The 18,467-nt window shown below is 43.0% G+C and overlaps 1 protein-coding gene across 3 annotated transcripts in view; it reads left to right on the top strand.

Moving 5' to 3' along the window:
- spag6 (sperm associated antigen 6) overlaps positions 1-18,467 on the top strand; it is a 161,421-nt gene that overhangs the window by 129,432 nt on the left and 13,522 nt on the right. For all 3 annotated transcript variants that reach the window (XM_048617961.1, XM_048617967.1, XM_048617952.1), the window contains exon 10: positions 11,884-12,029. In XM_048617961.1, the coding sequence (XP_048473918.1) occupies positions 11,884-12,029 (146 nt within the window). The remainder of the gene's footprint in view (positions 1-11,883; positions 12,030-18,467) is intronic.

Here is an 18,467-nt window from a genome sequence, read left to right as displayed (position 1 = left end):
AATCTGATGAACATCAACCTGCCAGAGCTGCAGATGAGTCAGATGAAGATCAACAGACTTCCACCTCCAGATAGACAAATCTTGTACATAGAGTCATAGAGATGTATAGCATGGAAGCAGACCCTTTGGTCCAACTTGTCCATGCTGACCAGATAGCCTAAATTAATCTCGTCCCTTTTGCCAGCATTTTACCCAAATTGCTCTAAATCCTTCCTGTTCATATACGCATCCAAATGCCTTTTAAATGTTGTTATTGTACTAGCCTGCACAATTTCCTCTGGCAGCTGGTTCCAGACACGTACCACCCTCTGTGTGAAAAAGTTGTCCCTTGGGTCCCTTTTTAAGTCTTTCCCCTCTCACATTATGCCCTCTAGTTTTGGACTCCCGTACACCCAGGAAAAGATCTTGTCTATTCACCCTTTCCGTGCCCCTCATTTTATAAATCTCTATAAGGTCACCCCTCAGCCTCCAACGCTCCAAGGAAAATAGCCCGAGCCTATTCAGTCTCTCCCTTTGGCTCAAACCCTCCAACCCTGGCAACATCCTTGTAAATCTCTTCTGAACCCTCCCAAGTTGCACAACATCCTTCCTACAGCAGGGAGGCCAGAACTACACACAGTAATCCAAACATGGCCTAACTAATGTCCCGTACAGCCGCAACGTGACCTCCCAACTCCTGTACTTAATGCACTGACCAATAAAGGCAAGCGTACCAAGCACCACCTTCACTGTCCTATCTACCTGTGACTCTACTTTCAAGGAGCTATGAATTTGCACTCCAAGGTCTCTTTGTTCAGCAACACTCCCCAGGACCTTACTGTTAAGTGTACAAGTCCTGCCCTGATTTGTCTTTCCAAAATGCAGCACCTCACATTTATCTAAAGTAAGTTCCATCTGCCACTTGTCAGCCTATTGGCCCATCTGACCAAGATCCCCTTGTACTCTGAGGTAACCTCCTTCGTTGTCTACAACAGTTCCAACTTGAGGATATGAGGAAAGAAACATTAAAGTATATTCTGTTTTCATATTTTGGTGTTTTATATTAACTTTATTCTTGCATCCAACTTGTTAGATATTTCTGGTACGTGACCTGAACATTTGCATGGATTTTTATGGAAACACGTGTTGCGAATAATGCAGTTTTTCTTAATGCAGTGATTTTCAGAAATGTAGCTTCTAATTGGTGACCATTTTTATTTGATTTTCCATGACTTTGCACAGAGGGCCAAGACAAAGTCTATTCATCACCCCAGTTAGAGGTAAATGTAAAATTGAGAAAAAAAAGAGTTGTCCAGTAAGGGGAAGGGGAAAAGGTAATCATAGAATTAAAGGAGAGAAAATGAGGAGAAGGTAAGAAAAAAAACAATGGAATAAATATAACGCCTTCCTTTTAAATGTTTGTCAGTTAAGAAGTGGAGGGCAGAGACGGCTTTTTGATGTAAAATCTGAATGCTGTGCACTATGCCAGTGCACAATCATGCTGGCAGGGGATTAAGTCAAGATGCTCCTCACTGTTAGTGACAATGGGCAGAAGGTATTAATTTTGATTATAATCCAAGTGTCCATTCATGAGCATGGGGCTTGTGTACAGGCACATAGATGCTTTTGAGAAAATGGTCAGGGAAAAGGAACACTGCCTAATATGGGGTAGGGGAGGGTTCTAATGTCAGTTTTGCTGGTCAGTGAGAGGAGGGGGATTCTTTATGACCAGTGTGAATTATACAGGGGATTCTGCTATAACGCAATAGTTGTGTTCCCACACAACATCACATTGTAAAAAATCGTGCTATAGAAATAACGGGGCCTGTGTGAAAAGCGGGGTTGGGGCAGACCAACAAAAAGTACCACTCAAAAGCCTAACACAAAGGATAGCACAGTTTGAACAAATGTTTGATTCATTTCTAATAATGAAATAAAAGTAAATTTGACACTTTATCTTGAAAAAAATGTCAAGATGACTTGATGGGGGAGGAGTTTTTGAAGTTGCTCTATTGTTAATGCAGGGGCTGAGGGTCATCATCACCATCATCACCACCTTCAGGTGCAGTTGTGGTTGCAGGATTAAGGTGAAAAATAGTTAATCTAGAAGTGGGTGGCTGTGGTTCGTTGTTTTCTGACTGTTTCTTGGCTTAAAAAAGACATCCAGTTTTTGCTAATAGATTACTTTGCCCTTTTTCTTCTTTCATGAAGAAGCTGCTCATAGGGTGCCAAATAAGATCTTATTCCATGAACTGCTCCCCTGCTGCGTTCTGCATAGTAATCGTTGTCCTCTAAGAGCTACAACTGCTTCTCAATTTCCCTCAGGATAGAGGACAAAACAGAAGTGGAAATCTCTCATGGTGCTGCAACCTGGACTTTATCTTCTTCATCTCCAGCTTCCACTTTCCCCTCAGCCACAAGTTGTTGTAGATCAGCTGTAGAGAGGTCTTCACAGTGGGACTCAAGCAGCTCTTCAACATCCTCACTCTCCATTTTTTCAAATCCAACTTGCTTTGCAAGATCAACTCAATGTTTTTTGATTTTTGGGAGCTCCTCTGACAGATCAAAGGTTTTAAAATCTTGAAGAAAATCTGGGAGAAGCTTCCGCCAAACTGCATGCAAGCAGTCCTTACTGACATCACCCCAGGCCTCCACAATAATGTCAAATGCATTCTTGATGTTAATGCTTCTCCAAAATTGAAGAACACTGGACAAAGCCCGCAAAATGTTCATGTGATGTCGACGCGTACTCCTCTGCACACTGATGGAATCGCGTTATAGCCAACACAAGTGCGCATTTTAGAAATAGCATTCCACTATTCGTCAATCGAGTTATAGTCAATTTGTGTTGCTGGAACACGCAGTATAGCAGAAGCCCCTGTATTATGCTGTGGATGGAGGCAGGATGGAACCAGGAACCTGGGTTTGATTCCATCCTCCAGTGACTGTCTGTGTGGAGTATGCACATTCTCCCCGTGTCTGCTTGGGCTTCCTCTGAGCGCTCTGGTTTCCTCCCACAGTCCAAAGATGTGCAGGTTAGGTGGATTGGACATGCTAAGGGATGTACAGGGATGTGTAGGTTAGGTGGGTTATAGGGGGATGAATGTGGGTGGGATGCCCTGAGGGTCGGTGTGGACTTATTGGGCTGAAGGGCCTGTTTCTATACTGTAGGGATTCTATGATCTATTTGCTAAGGTTTGTAATGTTTCATACTTTATGAGCTGGTGATTGAGATTAGTTCACTTATCACAGAAATTGCCAGATGATAAACACTGCATTTTATTCCTTTGCACTGGGCTTGCCATATTGCTAACAGATCCAAATGTACTTCATTCAGTAAATAATACGTTCTCCTGAATTCTCCCACTTTTCCACAGATGGTAAATGGCATTGCCTAGGGTCTTGCTCAGACTTTCAGTTCCGTTAGGGAACGAAAATTCCACACCAGCAGTCAGAAATTTATTTTGAAATGGGTTTTCTAGTTGAATCATTTAGCATCTAGTTGAACATTTCTGGAATTCTAACAAGAACAGCTTCTTAAAGTGTATGATCCATTCTAGCAGTGAAATTGGAGCAACAATTAAGTGGTAACTTAAAATGATGACATTGTTCTAGTGCAAAAGGGACTGTCATATATTGCTATTTTTACCTCACTGTACTTAATAAATCCCATATTGTGTCAAGCTTTCCTCAGCAGTAGCACTTTTGCTTTTGAATCACAAAGTTATGGATTCAAGGCCCACTCCATAGATTTGAACATATGATCTTGGCTGACACTTCACTGTTTAAACAGGCATCATCTATTAAACCAAACACCTGTCTGCTTTGTCATGATACTGTTGGCAGAAGAACGGCAAGTTCTAACATCCAAGCCAAAATGTATTCTTCAATCAACAACAAGTAGAAAACATGGTCATTTATTTTAATGCTTTTTGTAGACCTTGCCATTTTCAAAGCTGTTATGTTTCCTACATTGCTTCAAATTATGTCACTGACTGCAAACACTGTGTGATATTTTGAAACGTGCTTACAGATGCAAGTTCTTGCTTTCTGTAACATAATCACACAGTGCCTCCCACAGGGAATGGGAAGCAATATGGTGTTACTGCCTTTTACTTTTTACACATATTAAAGCAGATTAAAGGTTATAATGCATAAAGAGAAAATTAGAGTTTTATTGAGTCATAAGTTTTTAAAATAATGTTACAACTAATTTTCTGAATCTTACCCTCCATGTTTACTGCCCCAACTGCCACCAGTCACCATCATAAGCACATCATCTTCAAGGGACTTATAACTTTCTTGTCTTCCTCATCATAATGTATCTGCCACCTTCTGTAAACACCTTCACCATTATTTTTCATCCCTGAAAAAGCAATGTTGTCTCTCATAAACCCTATCATACACTAATTTCCCCAACTCTGTCACTCCATTTGAATTAAATTGGTACTGAGAGGCCTGGATAGAGTGGATATGGAGAAGATATTTCCTCAAGTAGGAGAGACTAGGACCTAAGGTCTCAGCCTCAGAGTGAAGGGGTGACCTTTTAGAACTGAGATGAGGAATTTCTTCAGCCAGAGACTAGCCAGCTCAGAGCTAGTCCCTAGAATGAAAAGACTCTGAATCTCCTGTTTATATCTGTCAGCCAGGGCTCCCTGATTGGCCAAGGTTAACAACACCAATCAAGGATCTCATAGTCAATGAGTTCCACTTGCCCTGGTACCAATCACTTCAGCATACCTAAGCAATTTTCTACATTGTCAGGTAGATGCCAATGTTGTAGCTGTACTGGAAGAGCTTGACAAGGAGAGTGGCGAGTTCTGGAGCACAGGTCTTCAGAACTATTGCTGGAATATTGTCAGGGCCTATAGCCTCTGTAACATCCAATGCCTCCAACTGTTCCTTGATATCACATGGAATAAATCAAATTGGTTGAAGCCTGATATCTGTAATGCTAGGGGCCACTGGAGGAGGCTGAGGTGGATTATTCGCTCGACATTTCTGGCCGAAGATTGCTGCAAGTGCTCCAGCCTAATTTTTTGCAATGATGTGTTGAGCTCTTCCATCATTGAAGGTGGAGATATTTGTGGAGCTGCCTCCTCCAGTAAGTTATTTAATCATGCACCATCATTCACAACTGGATGTGGCAGGACTGCAGAGCTTCGACTTGATCTGTTATTTGTGGGATTGCTTAACTCTATCTGTCACTTCTTGCTTGTGCTGTTTGGCATGCAAGTAGTCCTCTTTGGTAGCTTCATCAAATTGACATCTATTTTTAGGTACACCTGGTGCTGCACCTGGCATGCCTGCCTTCTCCATTGAACCAAGCTTATCCCTTGGCTTAATGGTAATGGTCGAGTGGGGGATTATTTTTTCTTCGTTCATTCAGGGGATGAGGGCATCACTGGCTGGCAGCATTTACTGTCCATCCCTAATTGCCCAGAGGGCAGTCAACCACATTGTTGTGGGCCTGGAGTCACATGTAGGACAGACCAGGTAAGAATGGCAGTTTCCTTCCCTAAAGGATATTTAGTGAACCAGATGGATTTTTCCAACAATTGACAATGGATTCATGGTCATCATTAGATTCTTAATTCCCAGTATTTATTGAATTCAAATTCCATCATCTGCCGTGGCAGGATTCGAACCTAGGTCCCCAGAATGTTATCTGGGTCTCTGAATTAACAGTCCAGCAATAATACCACTAGGCCATCACCTCCCCTTGTATGCCAGGCTGTGAGGTTCCGGATTGTGTTGAGGTACAATTCTGCTGCTGTTAATGGTCCACAGTGCCTCATGGATGGCCAGCCTAGAGTTGCTGAAGAACAAGAGCAAATCTAACTCTTCCTGTTCACAATAAGTGGTCTTGTACAACCAACCTTTGCTATGTCCTAGACTACCAAATGTGAGGAGTATGTTGACCGACTGTCTCTCTGCATTTTTGTGGACCAACAGAGAACCCTTATGAGTTCCATTTGTTGGATGGTTGGGGTGTGATGGAATCGAGTTGCCTTTAGACACTTAAGCAGTCACTGTTGGGTCACCCTGACAATTGATGTCCCAGATGGCAGGGTTCTGCCCACTGAGAGCTGCCACCCAATTAGGGGCTAGCAGCTGCAAGTCACTGCCAGCACATGCAGAAGTGGTGGTGACATTGCATCTCCAAAGGCCCAAGAATGATGAGTGATCCAAGCCAAAGGTAAATGATGACAGAAACAACAGAATATGCTGGAGAAACACAGCAGACCTGGCAGTACCTGTCGAGAGAAAAATAAAATTAATGTTTCGAGTCCAGTGATGCTTTGTTATAACTGAAAGCAGCTGGGTAAAAGTGGTATTGGTGCTGATGACGGTGGTGGTGTTGGCAGGGGAGGGTTTGGTAAAGCAGTGATTTGGATAGATGGAGACAGTGCCCAGAGAGAGAGAGAGATAGAAAAGAGAGCAGACAAAGGGATTGCTGATAGTAAGCTGGGAAAGAAGTTAATACTGAATAGGTGATAATAGGAACTGGAAATGGCTGAAAATGGGCTGGCTGCGCTGGGAGTGACTGATACAGAACATGACTTGGGGAATGTCGGGGTGGTTAACAAACTTGGAGGGAGGTGTTCATGTGCTAAAATGGTTAAACTCAATGTTGAGTACTGAAGGCTGTAAGATACCTCAGCGAAAGATGAGGTTTTGCTCCTGTAGCTTGTGTTGCACTTCATTGGAGCACTGTGACAGGTCTGAGACAGAAATGTTAGCATAGGAGCACAGTGGTGTGTTGGAATTACACGGCTCTGGAAGCTCAGGAAGAGAGAAGGAAGCAGCACCAATGAATGTATTGGAGAAAGAGGTGTGGATGGGAACAAGGAATGTTTCACATACATACCCTACAAAGAGGCAGGCGTAACTGGTAACTTTGTGGGTACTGATAGCAACATCTTTGATCTGAAGAAAGTGAGAGAAGTTAAAGGCGAAGTCGTTCGAAGTCAGGGTGAGCTTGACCGGGTGGATGGTGGTGGTGGTGGTGGTGGTGGATGGAAACGATTTAGGCCTACTTTCAAAAAAGAAGCAGAGAGCCCCAAGACCATCCTGATGGGTTATGTACATGTAGAAGGATTGCAATGCCATGGTGAAGAGGAGGTGGCTGGTGACCTCAAATTGGAAATACTGAACTGACATAAAATGTCAGAAGAATCACAGTATTAGTGGGAAGACTCTGGACAAGAGGAGAACAAATCATGGCAAGTTGGGAAGAAATGAATTCATTGGGTCAGGAATAGACTGAAATGATGGGTCTGCTCAGGCAGTCCTGTTTGTGGATTTTGGGAAGAAGGTAGAAGTAGGCTGGATGGGTTTAGGGGATGATGAGGTGGGAATTTGTGTGGGGGAGAATCCCAGCTGAACCATCTGCATCCACCATCAGCATCCACCATCACCCTCCTCTGCCTCAGATATGTCCATCTTTCTCCTCAACTAAGCATGATGGTAATGTCATTGGACTAGTAGCCCAGGGCCCAAGTTAACTCACTGCAAGACAAGGGTTCAAATCCCAGCAAAGCAGCTGGTGGAATTTAATTTGACAGGCGGCATGGTGGCTCAGTGGTGTCTCACAGCACCAGAGACTCAGTTTCGATTCCACCCTCGGGCAACTGTCTGTGTGGAGTTTGCACATTCTCCCCGTGTCTGCGTGGGTTTCCTCCGGGTGCTCCGGTTTCCTCCCACAGCCCAAAGATGTGCAGGTTAGCTGGACTGGCCATGCTAAACTTCCCATAGTGTCCATGGATGTGCAAGCTAGGTGGATTTGCCATAAGAAATGACATTAAAGGGATGGGGTGGGTCTGGGCGGGATGCTCTTCAGAGGGTCAATGGGCTGAATAGCCTGCTTCCACGGGGAATTCCATGATTCTATGCTCATTACTAGATCCAATATTGCTTATCCCCTTGTCGCATCCAAGACATACTGTCATAAGAAACTATCCCAGATATATTCTAGAAATTCATAACCTTCCTGGCAGGTGGTTGTCTGCCTTTCCCAGTCTTGGTTAAGATTAAAATCTCCATTAATATCACACAGTCAAAAGCACAATTGGAGGGAATAGTTTTAAGGAGGTTTTGAAGGCAGAGCTGGAGGTTGCTGGGTGATGATGTTGAGGAAGGCTGTTCTGCAGGTCAAGGGCTGAAGGAGTAGTTTCCACGCTCTATAACTCTAAATTAGGCCTTTATTCTCTAGAATTTAGAAGGTTAATGGGTGACTTAATTGAGGTCTTCAGGTATTAACAGGGAAAGATAGGGTTGATAAAGATAAACTATTTGCACTGGTTGACGATTCTAGAACCAAGATACATAGACTAAGAATTAGGGTCAGGCCATTTTGGAGGGATGTCAGAAAGCACTTCTAGATGCAAAGAGTAATGGAGGTTTGGAACTCACTTCCTTAAATAGCAGTCGATGCTAATTCAATTGTTAAATTTTAAATCTTCGATGGACAAATTTTTATTAAGCAAGGGTATTATGGGGTGAGGCCACATATCAGCCACGATCTTATTGAATGCACAGCAGGTTCAAGGGGTTGAATGGCCAACTCCTGTTCCTAACCCTTCTCTGCCCCCCCACCCATTGTGTCAACTTCTTGAACTGCTGCAGTCTGTGGATTAAATGGATGCAAAGTTAGGTAGGGAATTTCAAGGTTTTAATTTGCAGATAGCAAAGGGACAATGATATATTTCCAAGAAGCATGTATGTAACTTGGAGTGAACTTGATATTCCCACGTGCCTGCTGACCTTGGTCTTCTAGGCAATAGAAGTCGCAGTTTGATGGTCCTGTTGCAGAAATTCTGATGAGTTGCTGCAGTTAATCTAGTAGATGGTATTCACTGCAGCCAAGGTGGGTTGATGGTGGAGGAAGTAAACATTAATGCTTCTAGATGCAGTCTCAACCAAATAGTCTGTCTTATCTGGATGATCTGAAACTTCATGACCTTTGTTGGAGCTGCAATAATCCGGGCATACATGCAATGTTTCATTACATTACTGACTTATGGCTTAAACTTGATAAAGAGTCTTGGGAAGTGAAGAGGTGAGAATACCAAACCTCTGACTTGCCCTTGTAGCCTCAGTATTTATGTGGCTGTTCCAGTTAAGTTTCTGGTCATTGCTACTCACAAGGTAGTGCTGGTTGGAGCTTCAACAATGGTCATGCCACTGAATGATAAGGAGAACTGGTTTGACCCATCTGTCTTTGACTGACACTTTGACCCAAATCGAGGAAGCACTATCAGTGATCCATCTTAGGCCCACACCCATGCATTATCTTTTATGCACTTCATTTAACAATCACACACCTTTTTATCTTTGTTCGTGTGGTTAACATACAATTTAGAAGTTAAGGGTTAAAATTTAACATTTCTGAAGATCTATAGCCGGCATCATCAAGATAGCTGGTTATTTGCTTTGTATTCAGTAGACATGGATAGTGGAATCCAGAGGATGGAAAAATAATTTGCAATTTGAGCCCTTTTAAATGCATAACACCTTTGCACCTCAGTTTTGTTTGACAGGCAACATTAGCTTTGTTTGATGGACACACTGGCTCCCTTTGAAACTTGAAGAGATGCAAATTAATTTCAATTGAGTACTATTGCATTATTGTTAACTATATTTTGCAAGTGAACATACTGATAACTGCAACAGAAATTTAGAAGGATTATATCAAGTTGATCAATTACTAGAAGTACCAACTTGAAGGTTTTCAGTGGTGAAGTGCGAAAGGTTAAATTATGCATATTAAGAAGTATAGGAAGAATAAATTCATTCAAATCAAACTCAGAATCAGTTCAGTTTATCCAGCCTTCCTGTACAATGTGAAATTAAAATTGGGAAGTTAAAAAGTGGAAAAACTGCCCTACAGTTATACAGAGACAGTAGGAACTGCCAATGCTGGAGAATCTGAGATAACAAGGTGTAGAGCTGGATGAACACAGCAGGCCAAGCAACATCAGAGGAGCAGGAAAGCTGATGTTTCGGGTATGGACCCTTCTTCAGAAATCAGTTCTACAGCACAGAAACAGACCCTTTGGTGCAGCTCATCTGTGCCAATCAGATATCCTAAACTGATCTTGTCCCATTTGCCAGTTTTTGTCCCACATCCCTGTAAACCATTCCTATCCATGTACCCATCCAGATCCTTTTACACGTTGTAATTGTACCCATCTTCACCACTCCCTCTGGCAGTTTGTTCCATACACACAATATCCTCTGCATCAAACAGTTTCCCCCAGGTCCCTTTAAACCTTTACCCTCTCACCTTAAACCTATGCCATCTAGTTTTGGACTCCCCAACCCTGGGAAAAAGAATTGCAATTCACTCTATCCATGCCCCTCATGATTTTATGAACCTCTATAAGGTCATCCCTCAGCCTCCAACACTCCAGGGGAAATAAGCCCCAGCCTATTCAGCCTCTCCCTGTCAGTCAAACCCTCCAATCCCTGCAACATCCTTGTAAATCTTTTCTGAACTCTTTCAAGTTTAACAAGATCTTTCTTATAGTCTTGGGTACAAGTAGATGAGTGAAACTAGCAGAACAAAGGCATGGCTAAATCCTATTGTCCTCATTGCCGCTGTAAGTCATTTATTTTCATCAAGTTAACTGATGTATGAGCAGGGAACATTATTAAATGGCCAACATACGTTTTCAATCAATTACTTTCCATGGATAGTACCTGTCTGCTTGGGTTATATCAATATGGATGTTAAACAATATCCACAATTTTAAATAATACCCTACAATCACAACTGAAAAAAGTTAGGGCAGTACATAGGATATAATATTCTTTTTGGGGAGAAAATTTGGAATTGTTTGGTTTAAATTGAGATACTGCTAGATAGAAATCTGTTCGAAAACTTTTGAATCCGGGGTCTTGGCCCCTTTGTGTAGCTGTGACTTTTCCCGAAGAAAGAAGTCCAAAGTTTCCCAGCCGAACTCATATAGCCAGAGAACAAAATATCCACCAGATATCATAAATGTACCATCTCAAGAGTTTGGATTAATCCATTCTCGCAAAATGGGTGAGTTAATTATTACAGAGCTAGATGTGACTGTGCTGTCTCCAGTACACATTACAAGATAACATACATCTTTCATCCCATGTTATAAATCCATTTCCATGTACTATTAATATTTTGTGTTCATGAAATGCATATATACTTCATTAAAGCAATTAGAAAAGGGATATAGCATCTCCGGATTTGGAATGCAAGGTTATTTTGTTCCCCTTTGGGTGCATTTGAGATAATATTCCTTCTTGATGTAGCATGGCAGTATTCCAAATAAATGTCCAAAGCCTTACCTACATCTAAAAGGATTTCAGGCACTACTAAACACAAGAAACAAATTCTAAACTACATGTTAAGAAGATGCAAATCTGCATTCAGGGTAACTTCTAATGGAGACCAGAAATCTAGAATGAACGCAGGGTTTAACAAGCTTAATGTGACAAAACCATTTTGCCAATGCAGCAAGTCAGAAAACACTTCTTTTTTCTGAATTAAAGAGAAAACATATAGACTTTGTAATAAAAATACAATTTTAAATTAATATTATTCATAAGTCTGAAGAAGAGTCCTGACCCGAAACATTGACTTTCCTACTCCTCTGCTACCTGACCTGCTGTGTTCCTGCGGCTCCATACTGTGTTGACTTCTACATTTTTATGTTCCCAACACCTATTCTTAAACACTTACTTTGAGAAAGGATACAGGATATTGGCTTGTTTAGAAAAATCTAAGATAAGTATAAATGAGCAGAGCTGCATCGTGTATAACCATAGCCAGCTCAGTTCCCTTTATAGTGAAAGCACAATCTTTCTCCTATTTAAATTATGTGAATATGTGGTATTTGAAATTTGCATTCTCTCTAATAGGTACTACCGCATGATGCCAAAGCCCGCCGTCTTTTTGTCACAAGTGGTGGACTAAAGAAGATTCAGGAGATTAAAGCAGAACCTGGTTCAGTTATGCAGGAATACATTAATGGTATTAACAACTGCTATCCTGAAGAAATTGTCAGGTAAAATGGATATTGTTCTCCCTTAAAGTTCCTCTTATCGAATTTGCTTCATTGGTGCTTATCTTAGTTTTGTTTTCAAAAATAATTGGTTATTTGGTCAATTTAAAATCTGATCATTAGGGATCTTTAACTTATTTCTAATGTCAGTATTTGTTTAGCTGATAATTAGAAATCTTGTTGGCTCCTTTCAAAACTGATTATACAAGCTCACTTTGAGCGTATAGTCACTGCAGCATCAGCATCATAAACTGAGAAAAGTGAAATGGATACTGTTGGGATGAGTATAGACTGTGAGTACAAACCTTATCATGATAAATTATGAAACTGAATTTAATAAATCTCCATAACTTATGACACTGGAAATATTACCAAAGAAGCTGCTGGATTTTTGTAAAAACCCAACTGAATTGCTTGGAGGAGGACCGGTTATTCTTCCAAGATTGACTTACATGTTCCTCACATCACACACAACATGGTTGACCCGTGAAGCCCTCAAAGCAAGGAGTAGGGAATAAATCCTACTTTGCCAAGATTTTCCACAAGATTAATATATTTAAAAAATGGAACAAAAACAAAGTTGCTGGAAAAGCTCAGCAGGCCTGGCAGCATCTGTGGAGGAGAAAACAGAGTTAACGTTTCGGGTCTGGTGACCCTTCCTCAGAACTGATGGTGGCTGGGAAAATGTCAGTTTATATGCAGAAAATAGGGAGGTGGGTGGGGTAGGGAGTAAACGATAGGATAGAGCCCAAAGAGAGAGAAAGACAGTTGGACAGACAAAGGAGTTGCTTCCCTTGCAACCAGCGAAGGTGCAACACCTGCCCATTTACCTCCTCCCTCCCCAGTATCCAAGGGCCCAAACATACCTTCCAGGTGAAGCAACACTTCACCTGCACTTCCAAGAATCTAGTCTACTGCATTCGCTGCTCACAATGTGGTCTCCTCTACATTGGGGAAACGAAGCGTAGACTTAGCGACCGCTTCGCATAACATCTACGTTCTGCTTGCAAAAAAGACCCTGAACTACCTGTTGCCTGCCACTTCAATGCATCACCTTGCTCCCTGGCCAACATCTCTGTCTCCAGCTTGCTACAGTGTTCCAGTGAAGCCCAGCGCAAGCTGGAGGAACAACACCTCATTTTCCGCTTGGAGACGCTACAGCCCTCCGGACTCAATATTGAGTTCATTAATTTTAGGGCCTAAACTCTCCCATGTCCCAGCCCCCCACCCCACACACCAGGCCTTGTTACCACATAGCCTGCCACTACACACCCCCTGTTGTTAGTCACTAACAGTCCCCATTAACAACTACTCACCCTCCCAGCCTGATCGTTAGCAACTCCTTTGTCTGTCCAACTGTCTTTCTCTCTCTTTGGGCTCTATCCTATCATTTACTCCCTACCCCACCCACCTCCCTATTTTCTGCATATAAACTGACATTTTCCCAGCCACCATCAGTTCTGAGGAAGGGTCACCGGACCCGAAACGTTAACTCTGTTTTCTCCTCCACAGATGCTGCCAGACCTGCTGAGCTTTTCCAGCAACTTTGTTTTTGTTCCTGATTTACAGCATCCGCAGTTCTTTTGGTTTTTATATTTAAAAAATGAATTGGAGAGCACCAGCACAAACTGAAGGAGGCTAGTGAAACATGCCATCATGAACTGAAAGGGAAAGGGGAATTGTATGTGAACTGAAAAAGGAGGAGATGTACATTAATATCAGTTGGGAAGGGATGATGGAAGACATGAGGAGGTTGAGTAGGAGCTGGAGGAGATTAAAGGGAGTGAATGCTATATTTAATTAGGTAAAAGAGGTTGAGAGATAGGAGTGCCTCTGTGAATGAAAGAGAGCATCTTTGAGGAAGCCTTTAGGAGGTAATAATCTAGTTGAATTGGAAGGTTTGATTTGGGCCTGCCCAGTTTACAAGTCCACGTCATCAAGTATCTGTGGGTATCACCTGGATAAGACTTAATTGTATCATAACGTTTAGATTATCAATGGAACTTATGAACTGGAAGAATGTTGACTTCAATGGGATGAGAGGAGTTCTAACTAGTGTAAAAATGGAACCAAAGGTGGCCAGGAAGGACTATAATGGAACAGCATTCTTAAGGAAGAGATGTTTCAGATATAGGTTACGCACATTCCAACAGAAGGAAAGGATAGGGATCCCAAGCCAGGACTCTTTGGGTGATGAAGAGTTATTGAACATGATGAATAAGAAAAGAGGCTGTATGATGTGTTTCAGATGAACTTTTCATCTGAGAATGAGGTCAAATATAATAAGTCAAGAAAGGAGGTGAAGAGGAAAATACAACTGGCAAGAGAGATTATGAGAATAGACGAGCGGTTAACAGAAAAGGGAACCCAAAACTTCCTGTGGTTTGTAAACAGTTTACAGATAGTAAGAGGGAAGGAGAGGCATATTAGGGTTAAACAGAGTGCTTATAGGTCCAAAACCAGGCTTTTGAATTATTTGTATTATTGTTACCAAGGAAGAAGATGTTAGCAAAATGGATGCAGAAGTGGAGGCTGTGGATGTAATAGATGGGGTGACAATTAATAGGAAGGATGTACTGGAAATCCTGGTTTAGAATGGATGGGTTAATTGATATGGATAACTTAAATCCAGTTTGCTAAAGGCAGGACTTGCCATAATCTTCCACTCTTTCCTGCATACATGGAATGTGCCAGAGAATTGAACGGTAGTATATACGAGGATATAAGTCCACCCCTAGTAATTACAGGTCGATCTGTTTAATATCAGTGATGAGTAGGTTTTAGGAAATGATCAAGAGGCGCTTGAGGAGACTTGAGCTAATTAAGGAGAGCCAGCATAGATTTGTAAAAGACAGATCATGCTTCACTAATCTAATTGAATATTTTGAAGTTAATTCGGTTGTTAACTTAATTGAAGTTAACAGAGACAGTTGTGAAAGAATCAATGTATATTCTCTATTTGAATTTTAAGAAAGCCTTTAAGAAAGTACTACATAAAGGGCTAGATAAGAAAATTGAGGCTCATGGATAGGAGTCTGAGTGTCAACTTGGATTGAAAAAATTGGCTTCAGAAGGGAAAAAGATCAAGGCATGGTGTAATGATTTATTTCAGACAGGAAGCTGATAGACAGTGGTGTACACCCAAGGCTGAGTGCTAGAAACACCATTCGTTTTGATGTATAAATGAATTGATATTGTAATACAAAGTAATTTTTTAAAAATTAGCCAGTGGATTCAAATTTAGAGTTGAATCTGACAGTGAAGATGATCAATTTAACAGCAACAGAACATGGATAGCCTATCAGCACATACACATGTGGCAGATGGAATTTAAAACAGAGAAATGTGAGGTGATGCATTTTTGAAGAAGTAATTGGGAGAGGCGGTATAGACTAAATGTCCTAAAGAGTCCACAGGGACAGAGAGACCTGGGGTTCATGTGTACAGATCTTTGAAGATGGCAGAATGTAGTTAGAGAATCATTAGAAAAGCATATTGGAAAATTGGAATGGGTACAAAAGCAGGGAAGTTATACTCAACATATTTAAGGTCCTGGCTGGATCACAACTAGAGCTTTGTCTCTACTTCTAGTGATTGCACTTTAGAAAGGATGTGAAGATGTTAAACATTGGTAAAAAGAGACATGAAACTGAAGATTTTCATCCGGCACTCACAAGAATTGAAACACGAGAAAAAAGCAACTTTAGAAGAGTAACAGTTTATACTGCATGAGAGGAGGTTACTGATTAAATTCAAACCAAGCATGTCCATTCTGCTCAGGGCATTGCTGTGGGGATACAGCAGGGATTGATTGTCTGTATAGTCCTTCAAGTTGCAATTTGTAGGCATATTCTTTTAGGATGGAATGCACCTGATCATGTATATGAATAAATGTAGTGTCTAGCATGCACAAAAGAATCACACTGCAAGACCACTGGTAATCTTAAATTGGTTTCCCAATTTATTCTTAGTGCAGTCAGGATTATTTAGTAAATGGTGTTTTATTTCAGTATCACATTTAATTTGGACACTACTTGCTAAATTTTGCAAGCTTAGGCTGGTTGAGCACAGTTGACACACTACCTAGCGTGAACAGCCAAAGGGTCTTGTTGTTTAATGTGGTCCACCAATCATTGGGACATGCAGTTTATATGCCTGGCATCACACTGACACTGAACCTCATAAAACACATCCTTTATTTATGTGGTGTCATGGTGACGTAAAATATGGATTATTTTTGAATTCCATCATCTAATTTAATACGTCGGACTTTCATGGACTGAAAAGGACATTAAAAATGATCCACTAAAACACTGATGTAAGATAACAAGGTGTAGAGCTGGATGAACACAGCAGGCCAAGCAGCATCAGAGGAGCAGGAAGGCTGACGTTTCGGGCCAAGACCCTTCTTCAGAAATGGGGGAGGGGAAGGGGGATCTGAAATAAATAGGGAGAGAGGGGGAGGTGGATAGAAGATGGATAGAAGATGGATAGAGGAGAAGATAGGGTGGAGAGGAGACAGACCGGTCAAAGAGGTGGGGATGGAGCCAGTAAAGGTGAGTTTAGGTGGGGAGGTAGGGAGGAGATAGGTCAGTCCAGGGAGGATGGACAGGTCAAGGGGGCGGGATGAGGTTAGTAGGTAGGAGATGGGGGTGGGGCTTGAGGTGGGAGGAGGAGATAGATGGGAGGAAGGACAGGTTAGGGAGGCGGGGAGGAGCTGGGCTGGTTTTGGGATGCAGTAGGGGGAGGGGAGATTTTGAAGCTTGTGAAGTCCACATTGATACCATTGGGCTGCAGGGTTCCCAAGCGGAATATGAGTTGCTGTTCCTGCAACCTTCGGGTAGGATCGTTGTGGCACTGCAGGAGGCCCAGGATGGACATGTCATCTGCGGAATGGGAGGGGGAGTTGAAATGGTTTGCGACTGGGAGGTGCAGTTGTTTAGTGCGAACCGAGCGTAGGTGTTCCGCAAAGTGGTCCCCAAGCCTCCGCTTGGTTTCCCCGAGGTAGAGGAGGCCACAACGGGTACAGCAGATGCAGTATACCACATTAGCAGATGTGCAGGTGAACATCTGCTTGATGTGGAAAGTCTTCTTGGGGCCTGGGATGGGGGTGAGGGGGGAGGTGTAGGGGCAGGTGTAGCACTTCCTGCGGTTGCAGGGAAAAGTGCCGGGTGTGGTGGGGCTGGAGGGGAGTGTGGAGCGGACAAGGGAGTCACGGAGAGAGTGATCCCTCCGGAAGGCAGATAAGGGTAGGGAGGGAAAAATGTCTTTGGTGGTGGGGTCGGATTGCAGATGGCGGAAGTGTCGGAGGATGATGCGTTGGATCGGGAGGTTGGTGAGGTGGTACGTGAGGACGAGGGGGATTCTGTTTTGGTTGTTATTGCGGGGAGGGGGTGTGAGGGATCAGTTGCGGGAAATGAGGGAGACATGGTCGAGGGCGTTCTCGACCACTGAGGGGGGGAGGTTGCGGTCCTTGAAAAACGAGGACATCTGAGATGTACGGGAGTGGAATGTCTCATCCTGGGAGCAGATGCGGTGGAGACGAAGGAATTGGGAATAGCGGATGGCATTTTTGCAGGAAGGTGGGTGGGAGGAGGTGTATTCTAGGTGGCTGTGGGAGTCGGTGGTCTTGAAATGGACATCGGTTTCTAGGTGGTTGCCGGAGATGGAGACAGAGAGGTCCAGGAAGGAGAGAGAGGTATTAGAGATGGTCCAGGTGAACTTAAGGTTGGGGTGGAAGGTGTTGGTGAAGTGGATGAACTGTTCGAGCTCCTTGTGGGTGCACGAGGCGGCGCCGATACAGTCATCATTGTAACAGAGGAAGAGGTGGGGTTTAGGGCCAGTGTAGGTACGGAAGAGGGATTGTTCCACGTAACCTACAAAGAGGCAGGCATAGCTTGGGTGCATGAGGGTACCCACGGCCACCCCCTTTGTCGGTAGGAAGTGGGAGGAATTGAAAGAGAAGTTGTTGAGGTGAGGACGAGTTCGGCTAATCGGATGAGGGTGTCAGTGGAGGGGGACTGGAAGAAGCGGGACAGGAAGAAGCGGAGGGCCTTTAGCCCATCTGTATGGGGAATGCAGGTGTATAGGGACTGGACGTCCATGATAAAGATGAGGTGTTGGGGACCGGGGAATTGGAAGTTCTGGAGGAGGTGGAGGGCGTGGGTGGTGTCACGGACGTAGGTAGGGAGTTCTTGGACCAAGGGGGAGAAAATGGAGTCCAAATAGGTGGAGATAAGTTCGGTGGGGCAGGAGCAGGCGGAGACAATGGGTCGACCAGGGCAGTCAGGTTTGTGGATTTTGGGAAGGAGATAGAAGCGGGTGGTGCAGGGTTGGGGAACGATGAGGTTGGAGGCTGTGGGTGGGAGGTCACCTGAAGTGATGAGGTTGTGGATGGTTTGGGAGATGATGGTTTGGTGGTCGGGGGGTGGGGTCATGATC

This window comes from Rhincodon typus, chromosome 2 (genome assembly GCF_021869965.1).
Source record: "Rhincodon typus isolate 14 chromosome 2, sRhiTyp1.1, whole genome shotgun sequence".
Classification (NCBI taxonomy): Eukaryota; Metazoa; Chordata; class Chondrichthyes; order Orectolobiformes; family Rhincodontidae; genus Rhincodon; species Rhincodon typus.
Note: the sequence above shows the minus strand (reverse complement) of the source record. Positions and strands in the feature narration are given on the sequence as shown.